This window comes from Orycteropus afer, unplaced genomic scaffold (assembly GCF_000298275.1).
Source record: "Orycteropus afer afer isolate SDZICR_OR568_19922 unplaced genomic scaffold, OryAfe1.0 scaffold00166, whole genome shotgun sequence".
Taxonomy (NCBI): Eukaryota; Metazoa; Chordata; class Mammalia; order Tubulidentata; family Orycteropodidae; genus Orycteropus; species Orycteropus afer.
In genome coordinates, this window is record NW_006921753.1 from 2,508,280 (window position 1) to 2,519,220 (window position 10,941).

Consider the following 10,941-nt stretch of genomic DNA (forward strand, 5'->3'; position numbering starts at 1 on the left):
ATATATATATAACTATACACCCCAAGGAGGGGTCGCTATGAGTCAGGTCATACTTGACGGCACATAACAACAACAACAACAAATATACCAGAAAATCCATCAAACTAGATCTTAAAAAGCAAGCCTTCAGATTTGCCTTGTAGATGATTATAAATCATCACTTATCTTTCCAGTTTAATGAGCTATAAAAATACACAAATGTCCCTGTGGCTTATCAAAGTTAACAACTTCAGAACCACGTATCTCAGTATTTCTGACTCTCTCTGAAAATTTATTTCCTGTCATGCTGTAGTATCACTATCCTCTATGTTCTTAAAGCTAGGAACATTAAAGACATCTTCTCTCTACTCCCCCTCCACTTCAGCCCTCCCCACACTCACACTTCCCCTTAGTCTTCAGGTCCTACTAGTTATGCTTCTCACCATGCTCCTTGAATCTGTCCCTTCCTTTCCATTCTTAGAAGCACTGCTCTAATTCAAACATTGTTAATCTGTCATGTAGGCCATCATATAGCCTCCCAGCTAGTGTCCTACCTTCCTTCAGTCTCTTACCTTTCTAATCAGTCCTTTATTTTGTTATTTTCTGAAAACACAGACTGTCTTGAAAACAGAAATCAAAAATCCTTAATACTCACTGTCATCAATTTGATTCCACATCATAGTGACCCTATAGGAGAAAGTAGAACAACTCCAGGGGTTTCCAAGGCTATAAATCTTTATGGAAGCAGATTGTCACATCTTTCTCCTACAATAATCCTTGGTAGCTCCCCATTGTCCACATGATAAAATGCACATGTCTTAGTATTTTAGTCAAAACTCTTGCTCTAATTTCACCTCTTTTTCTAACTTTGTCTTCTCATGATCCATATTTCTCCTTGACCCATCTCCAAAACTTGGCATTTGATACTGTAGACAGCCTACGATCATTATTCCCTGTATATTTTCCTATTTTTCCTGTGCTATTCCCTCAGCCTGAAGTACCCTTTCTTTCCCCTTCCTTTCTAGCCTTGTGAAATGCTACTCATGCTTCAGGATTCCACTGAAATGCCAGCTCCTCCATGGAGTTTTACATCAATATAAGTTATTATAGTTTTTACGCACAGATAAGTCAGGCCTGGTTACTTCTCTCAAAGAGACAAATATCTTGAATGTTGATACATTAAAAAATATATTCAAAGTAATGCTGGGTTATGAAAAGCTAAATACAAACTATTTTAAACATATCAGGTAAAATCAATCAATAAGCAAATAACTAAATTAGTAACTGTTATGTGTGTGCATGTTTGTGTAGAGAGAGATTCAGAGACTGATGGAAAGAGAGGGAAGAATTTAAATAGCTGAGCCTAGCATTTAGGCTCATGCCCAGTGAAATTCTTGTTTGGAGCTAGGCAGGATTAGTACTTTAAAAAAATAAAAAAAGATAATACTTGTTCAGTTAATTTTCTTTCATAAAGATGCTTACTTGGGCTTAAACAGGTTTCAGCTTTGAGACTCAGCTATATTTTGTCCAGTTGCAAAAGCCAGCCTGTTGTTCTTCCTCCCTGCTGCAATGTTAACTGCCTGAGTTAGAGAGGCCTTGTTCCCTTGCCAGATCTACCCAGTCACCACCCTCCATAGGTGGGGAATAGCCCCTTCAACTGTAAAATGAAAATGCATAAGGAGTAAAGGAAAGTCCGGATTTGTTCTCCGCTTCAGCACCATCATTTTTGTGTGTGTGTGAGTGTGCTTTGGGTGCAAATTTACAGAGCAAAATTTGTTTTACATTCAACAGTTCACATACATTTCATTTCATGCCCCAATTACCATCCCCAACCCTAATCCACTCTCCTCCCCTCCCTTCCCTGTGACCCCCCACTCCCTGTGCCCTTCTTAACTATGCACTCCTGTCTGTCCAGCTTTCCATCCATATGTATGAATGCTGCCCCTCTGGTGCTCCATGGCCAATTGCTCCAAAGGGTATATCTCCATAGAGTAAGTGGGGTGCATCACCCTGGGTTGGGTGTTCTACGTGTAAGTCTTTCTGTTGTTGGGCTGAGAGCCAATCGTTGGGAGTGAGTCATCTCCAGGCCCAAAGGGCATCCCGGGGTCATAGTCATGGGGGTCACACCAGACTCCATCTGCCAGTAATTCTGATCATTATTGTATTTTTGAATTTTGTCCCACATTTTCCCTCCCACTCTATCCAGGATCTCCGGTTTTGATCCCTCCCAAATGGTTGGCATTGGTAACCTGACACCATCTAGTTCTTCTGGTCTCAAGGTCCATCATATCCTTAGACTATTTCCAAATGCCTTTGATTTTCTTCACTCTTCTTTGCTTCAAACAAGATGAGACCATTAGCTGCATCTTATGTAGCTGCTCGAAAACTTTTAAGACCCCAGTTGCTACTCACCAAAGTAGGTCATAGAACAAGATTTTTAAGTACTATGTTGTGCAGTCAAGGTTGGTGTCCTGTAATACTATGGTCCTGAGTCGACAGGCCCAGTGTCAGCACCATCATTGATGTCAAGTAGCCAACTGCCCTTTCTGCTAGCTCCTAACTGCCAAAAAGTGTGGGAATCAGTGCTTTAGGCTTCTGATCCTGTTGTACCACTAGCTGTGTGGCATTGGTTATATTGCTTTCTATCTCTGTGCTCCTATTAGCTTATCTGTGAAATGGTGAGGGTGGAACTAGATGCTCTTTGAGGTTCTCTGCAGCTTTAATATATTATAACTGTGTTTGGTGTGTTTGAAGGTAACCAGTGATTTTTTTTTTAACCCTGTAGTCACTAGCCCCTATTTCAAAATGAAGAAATAGGTCAAATGGGAGTATTCTCACAAAGTATTTTTCTCTTCACAAAATGTGTAATAGCAAAGTGAAACACCAGGGTATGCAAACAGGTATATATGATTGAGGAATATTCTGGTTCCAGTGTTTACTTCGACTTAACATAATATTTTTTCTCTTACAGTGGGTTTTTCTCACGTCTTATAAAATTGTTGCCTGTAGTAATACAAACAAATATTTTGAAGGTATCTTGTAGAGAATTAAAAAGTTTGTGTAGATTTCAAATGTGCACACTAGTTCAAACAAGTCTGGCAAGAGTATATTTCAAAATACATGAACTCTAATAATAATGGTCATATGTTGTTGTTATGTGCCATCGAGTCGGCCCCAACTCATAGCGACCCCAACTTGGGTTTCTGAGGCTGTATCACTATGGAAGTAGATTGCCCGACCTTCCTTCCGAGGAGTGACTGGTAGGTTTGAACCGTCAGCCTTCTGGTTAGCAGTCAAGTGCCTTAGGCACTACACTACCAGAGTTATAAGTACTTCCTTTATTAAAAAAGAGACTTAAAAGCCTACTGAAGAAGAGAGCCCCATTTTAATTTCCAAGGGACAAAATAATCTTTGGTATATATTTGAGTCCAGAGTTGCTTCTGGCAAGCATAATTGTTACTGTTTAAACAAGTATTTCTTTTCTAGTAATAAGAATTTTTTTTTTTTAATTCTGATGGGTAGTCATAAATATCAACCACCAGCAGTACAGGAATAATTGATATTCAAATTTTCAGACATCATTCTGTAAAGACATAATTTACATTTATTTAGAACCTTTTATCCTAAAGTGTTCTACACATATTTCATGATAATCTGATTGCAAGCTATATATGGGAATCTCCCACTTGAAATAGGGCAGCAACAGAAGTAATTAAAATAAAGGACACAACTCTATAACAAGTAGAGGAAAGAAGGAAGTGTATATTTTCTTTACTTTGTTCCTATGTGCATATGCCTATAGGACTGGAGAGTCCACGTTGACCAAATGCACCAACACAGAAGTGGAATTGAGTCTGCTCTAAAGGAGACCAAGGTAATGTGAATTACTTCAGATGAATTAATATATATTTACTCATCTGTCGTGAACCTATTGTGGGAGAACACAAGAAAATAAAGAAGACACAATCCTTACCTTGGAGGAGGTCAGTAACTGAATGTACCATATTACTTTTCAATATCCCTAATACTTAAATCAACTAAAGAAAGGTAACTTGATATAAAGGGAAGTATTTCATTACTCTTTCCTTTCTGAATCCCAAGGGATGATAGAGCACCAGGCCAGCAATGCCTGGAGCCTACAGCTTTCCAGAATTCCTATACTGACAAGAAACAGGTACTTCTAGAGGAAACCACAAAGAAGCAAAGCTGGAGGTTATGGGTCCCAGGTTAGAGCTATAGGTCTAGGCATATACTTCCAACTGACATCCTTGAATTGTGCTGTAGGAAAGTCATGTTATTGCCTTACCTACTTTGTGATGAATAATCAAAAACAAGCAAGGACAAATTAATTAACTAACACTACCAGGTGCTTTTTTATTTTACATTCTACAAAGTATGACTGAAACATTTCTCATCACAGATATTTTTTGCCATTGAAAATTTCAAACTGCCTACTTTTTCACATGTGATTGAGCATTTATGGGAGGGATTGAAGAAGATTTTTAAATGTATTGTTGAAAAAGGTTTTTGTGAATTCTTTTATGTACTGAAATCCCATTGCATTTTAAGGGATTTTTGGACAAACTCCACAATGAAATCAGTAGAACTCTGGAAAAGATTGGCAGCCGAGAGAAGTATATCAACAATCAGCTTGAGCACTTGATTCAAGAATATTGTGCAGCTCAGGCCCAGCTGAGTGAGGTAATTTATGAATAATCTCCAAGGATTTATTCTAATTAATGACCCTGATCTCTAGATTTGACACAACACCTTATATTTAAGAATCATGAAATGATTTTCAAGTAGCAACACATTCTCTGCCCACTTTAGAAAGCTAGATGAGGTAATAGAACTTGGCAGTCTCCATTTACATATACATCCACTCCTCACTTACCGATCTGGTTAGGTTCCAAAGACCAGGTTGTTATGTGAAAATCAACATTATGTGACAATGGAGGATTACTACATCAGATCACAAAAAGGAGCATGATTATATTGTTGGATAACTGCCAAACCACTGAGAATCATGACCCAGCCAAGATAATAATAGTAACCTTAAGCATCACAGCCAGCATTACTCTTGCCTTACACCTCAGCATTTGTTACTGCCAGATGTACATCATTTAATGTGCAAAATAGTCAGATAATAGATCTATTACTATGGTCTTAAATGCAAATCATTGGATAATGAGATAGTCAATATACGTCAGTGGTAGTTAGTAGAAATGATTTCTCAGAAGTCTTTTTTAAAAGCACAACTTCATTTGATTGCAATAAATGAAGGCATATATTGGTAAACATGGCTTAGGTCAGGCACTGAGTTTCAGGCTACCTGGTTTTGTTTCTAGCTCTGCTGTTAATTTATTCTTTGAAGAGGAGGAAGAAAAGTGTACATTTACATGTGTCAGAAGGAAAAGACTGTCTTTGCCATAATAGCTTACAACTACATGATAAAGAGTAAGAGAACAAGACAGGTTCAGAGAAAAGCAGTTTAATTGAGAAAAAATGTAATCTTTCCAGAGTTTTAGAATTTAAACCCCCCTCCCAAAACATGAAATAAAAAATCAGAATTTGAAAGCAGCAGTTACTTGACCCAACATCAAAAGCTTTCCTTTGAGGGTTAAAGCCCTTATTTCCTGAGATTGAGGCAGGCTGGTAAGAACACTTGCAGACATCAGTTGAAGACATATTCTTTTCTTTCAGCAGACAAATTAGAATAAGAAAGAAAACAGATAGAAATAAATTTGAGATACTTCTGTACTTTCAGAAGGTCTCAGTTAAAGATCCAATGGAATGTAGTCTTTGCTTTTTTATTATTGCTTGAACAATTTCTCTTAGAAAGATCAGCACGAGGCTAGTCCCCATGAGGCGGAGGTCAAAGATGTCCCAAATGTCCAAACTACCATGCCACTCCATCATCTCAGACATTAACCCCTCCTCCTCCTCCCAGTAATTTCCCCAGTCTTAGGGTTCTGAATTTCGCTGTAACGCCTCACAGAACTCACAGACACCCAAGGGTTCGTCTCACGTAGTGGTGGTGGAGGCTGGCAGGCTGGCGAGTCCCAGGTCCGTGAGTAGGTCTGGCGGATCCTCCCAACTCTCGGGGTTAGATGAACCTCGATCAGCAGATCAGACAGCGGCTGCTGTCCCAAATCCAGGGGTGAGATGACGATAAGCCAAGGATCAAAGCTGGAGCAAGAGGCAAGCGAATCTTCCCAGGAGATTCGTAGGTAAAACCCTCCGGGAAGCTAAGGGTGGTGATTTTTTTTATACCCCCCAGCAAGGCAGGACTCAAGATACATTCCACTTGTGTTGTCCCAACAGAATTAACCTAAATCCCATCACAGAGTCGATTGCCAGTCATTGTAGGGAATGACTACTACCAGCTGCCCAGCCAAGTTGATACCTGACCTTAACTACCACACCACCCCAAACAGGCATGGATAATGGGATTTACGAAACACCACAGAATGGAGGACAATGGCTAGAAGGGCCACATCAAGCAATTCACTGCAATTATCTTACTCATTTTATTAATTATTCCCTCTTACATACATCTATTCATGGATATATTTGAAAATGCAGTAAAATTCTCTGACTAAAAATGCCATGTATCTATCAAACATTAACATTAAATAACTGGATTATTAGATTATTTCCCAAGAACATATTCCAGTTGCTTGTACTGTCATAGTACAATCTTTATTAATTGCTGAGCCTGGTGCTCTATTTTGATTGATTTTTAGAATTGGTTTTCTCTGCAGAGTATGCAAATGAGATTGACCAAGAGCCATTTGCCTAAATTGTTTAGGAATGGCCGAGGACAGTTTTTATACACAGTCAGTACATGAAGGTTAAGGTAGTTCATCATTTTATAGTGCTTTAGTTAAGTACATGGTGCCTGCCTGTTAGAGACATAAAATAACTACAATTAAATGTCACTGTCATAAATGTCTTCACAAATAAGAGAAGAAGTTGTCATAAAATCATATGCAGAAATTGCAAACACAAAAAAGTCATATTTCAGTAATATTTTCCTTTTGTTTTGCATCTGTTATTAAACAAAATGTTTTCCCCCCTCAGGCAAGGGAGCGATACCAGCAGGGAAACGGTGGAGTAACTGAACGGACCAGACTCCTGTCTGAGGTACACGCTGTGTGCTCTTGCTCTGCTTCTCACCCTGTCAGTCGGCCTCCGGCTATTTAGAGCCAGGAGATGGCTAAAGACCACTACAGCCATGGGTTGTTTATTTCAATAATTGCTTCTTGTGGCTTTAAAATATTTTTTAAGAGAAAAAAAAGCTAATTTTCTAACAAGTGAAATAATTATTTCTTTATACACATCCTATATCCATCAAATGTTTGAAGTTGCTGTATTACTTATATTCAACATAAAACCTGTTCATAATATTAACAGTTTTCTAGCCTTCCTTCATCTTGATCTTTTACACTGGGCAATCTACTTCTGCAGTGATACCGCCTCGGAAACCTAAGGAGGGGTCACTATGAGTCGGGGCCAACTCGACGGCACATAACAACAACAACAACAATTGTAATTAATACATAGAAGCCACTGAGGGGGAAATGCCTTGCAAAATGGTCAGTAGTCAATTTGGAACTAAAATCCAAAATTCGTTTTGGTTACAACCCAGTAGGATTGTCACAAACTTTATAATAGAATTAAGCTTCTTTTATAGAGATCATGTGAGAAGTAGTTATTTTAAGAAACTAAAATACAATATTAGAAATATTTAGAATCTAATCCTGTGGTGCTTCTAGGCAAATAAAACATTATGTGGAAGTTAAGTGCTCACTTATGTTGGATAAATTAACACTTGAAGGGAGTCCAGGGAACTATTTCGTTCTTTTGGAGTAGGTAGTTATCCCCAGTTGTAAAATTTCAGGTGCCTGAAAAAATTAATTTGCTTTACTTGGATAAGCACTTTTTCCCAGGGAGATTTTACTCACCAGTATGATAAAGCCTACTGAGTTACAGTAATTACGGCTTAATTTTAGATCATATCAAAAGTTGTCATTTTTTAAAAGATTGTAGTTTTCACCTATATTAAATGCTATTTTGGGAACTTTGCTGAGAATAGAGGCTATAGTAATATAATCTCTATGTAGAATATAGATAAGAACCAAGATAACAGCACAGTGTGCTTCTTTGAATTCACAGTTTGCATAAAGTATTAGGATTTTTGTGTATTGCTATATGTTAAAACATTTTTTTTGTTTCCTATAGTGGGAAATGTACTCCCTTCAATAGCTCCACGAGTAGAGTGGTGGACTGTAGGACTTCTTTCTCTAGTCATCGTTAAGTTGCTGGTTTGATTTCAGCTTGAGGGAAGAGCTCATGTTTTAAGGAGCTCTGGTGGTGTAGTGCCTAAGGCATTTGACTGCTAACTAGAAGGTTGGCGGTTCAAACCCACCAGCCACTCCATGGAGGGAAGATAGGGAAATCTACTTTCATAAAGATATCCCACCTTGGAAACCCTATGAATTGGGACTTGATAGCAGGAAGTTTGGTTTACAGTGGGAAAGGTGACATATTCTCTGATAAAAATGTAATATTAAGAAAGATACTTAGTGAATCTTTAGACATCCAGAATTTCTTTAGGATGTTTATACTCTTTTAATTATTAACTGATTATTAGAGAATAAGATGGTAGATGCAGTAAAATAATTGGAAGGCATGAGTGCCTAGTACTAAAATAACAACTCTAATTATTTTTATACTGTCATGTTACAAGCTGGGAAAGCTAACAATAAAGTAATTTAGTGAAGTTTACTGTTATGAGCATTCTCAAAAGATGGAAAGCTTTAGATATCTGCATCCTTTACATCATTATTCAAATTATGTCAAGAATATCCCTAATATATTCATATCCCTTTATATGTGTTTAATATCTCAATTAGTTTTTCTCAATATATCATTTAAAATTTTTGAAAGTTTATTAAGATTCAATGCTTATGAAAACTTTTTTTTCAATGAAAGGTTACAGAAGAATTAGAAAAGGTAAAACAAGAAATGGAAGAAAAAGGCAGCAGTATGACTGATGGTGGTGAGTATACTCATTTGAAGGAGAAAAAATGAGCAAGAGAAGAATACCTGTTTAGAAAAGTCTGTATGACAAAATAGCAGCTCTGGTGGCAAGGTACCTAAGGCATTTGACTGCTAACCAAAAGGCTACCGGTTCAAACCCACCAGCCGCTCCTTGGAAGGAAGGTTGGGCAATCTACTTCTGTTGTGATACCGCCTCAGAAACCCAAGGAGGTGTCACTACGAGTCAGATCTGACTGGATGACAGTGAGTTTGGCTTGGTTTATATAACAAAATAGTATTAATAAATAGGGAATCCGTAGTGATACTGCCTCAGAAACCCAAGGAGGTGTCACTACGAGTCAGATCTGACTGGATGACAGTGAGTTTGGCTTGGTTTATATAACAAAATAGTATTAATAAATAGGGAATCCGTAGTGATACTGCCTCGGAAACCCAAGGAGGGTTCTCTATGAGTTGGATCCAACTCCACCATAGTGAGTTTGGTTTGGTTTGGGTTGGTTTTGTATTTTAATATGAGCTGTTTATTTGAGGTGAGGTACATGGCACCAAAATTATGTCAGATAATCAATATACTATTTTCCTTAGAAATCAACTAAGAACGAGAAGAGTATTATTTTTAACTATTATTTAGATTTTTTTGTTTCAAACTATATTGATTCAGAGATAAAATGGTAAATATTTAAAGATACACTTTATTATGGCAATTTTTAAAAAATAGTGTTTTGTTCTGTTTTCATTAAATGAGCTTCATTTTTTTCCATTTTGTGTACAAAGGGGCACTAAGTGTATGCCCAAATGGCACTAAGGCAGTGACGTCATGACCTCTTTGTGTTTATTCTTCCCCAGTAGACCTGACTGGGTCAAATAGAGAAGAATTAATAACCCGCCAGTAATCATCCTCCATCGTGAGCAAGTTACTTTGACATGGCCTAGTCATGATTGCCTAAGACTGTTATATGCCCTAGGAAGATTTTTTTGAGCTCTAATAGTATTGAGTGATTGTTCATAAGGAGATGTGTAGTTTTTTTTTGACAGCATTCCTTTGAATGAGCCCATTATCTAGGTATCAAAAGTAATTCTCCCTCCCCCTTTTCCTCCTTTGTATCCCCTTTTCCTATAAATATACTTGCTCATAAAACTATACTCAAGACACCCTTAAACACCCTTTAGCAGCTTCTCCTAGAAAAGAAAGTTCAGCCTTCTTACATCAATTCTAGATCATTTCCCATCCTAAAAATCTCATGTGTTTAAAATGCCACAGCAAAACTGTGTCAATGTCAGCAAGTTGTTGGCTGTGTTTTTAACCCTATTTTTACCTTAGTACTAAGTGAGAAATATATCATACAATTCTGGAATACAATTCTGTAAAATTTATCATACAAATGAACATTTTTTATTCTATACTGTTTTCATTCTGCAGCTCCTTTGGTGAAGATTAAACAGAGCCTAACAAAACTGAAGCAAGAAACTGTTCAGATGGACATTAGGATCGGTGCCGTGGAACACACTTTACTCCAATCAAAACTGAAGGAGAAGTCCAACATGACCAGGGACATGCATGCAACAGTCATTCCAGAATCTTCAATAGGCTCTTATTAAAACATAATTGTTTTCCATGCTTCTGATTAGTTGGTTTTTTATATCAGACTATATATCATGTTGTCTAGTTTTCAAAACACAATTATATACTTCTTAAATTATGTTCATCGGGGTTTTATGACATGTACATATACATACTGTATCATGGTGATTATGGATAGCCTCTAAATTGAATACAGTATTTAATAAAGTAATTAAAAATTTTCATTTTCAAAGAAGCTTACTAATCATTATATATGTTAAAGCTGCTCCCTCGTGGCTCATTTTTCTTAATGTTCCTTGCACAAGCCAGTGTAT

At 37.4% G+C, this 10,941-nt stretch overlaps 1 protein-coding gene across 1 annotated transcript in view; it reads left to right on the top strand.

Moving 5' to 3' along the window:
* IFT57 (intraflagellar transport 57) overlaps window positions 1-10,644 on the top strand; it is an 89,809-nt gene extending 79,165 nt beyond the window's left edge. Inside the window, exons 8-12 of the mRNA XM_042781756.1 lie at window positions 3,782-3,853; window positions 4,549-4,680; window positions 7,063-7,125; window positions 8,977-9,043; window positions 10,466-10,644. Of these exons, the coding sequence (XP_042637690.1) occupies window positions 3,782-3,853; window positions 4,549-4,680; window positions 7,063-7,125; window positions 8,977-9,043; window positions 10,466-10,644 (513 nt within the window). The remainder of the gene's footprint in view (window positions 1-3,781; window positions 3,854-4,548; window positions 4,681-7,062; window positions 7,126-8,976; window positions 9,044-10,465) is intronic.
* Window positions 10,645-10,941: the final 297 nt, after the last annotated feature.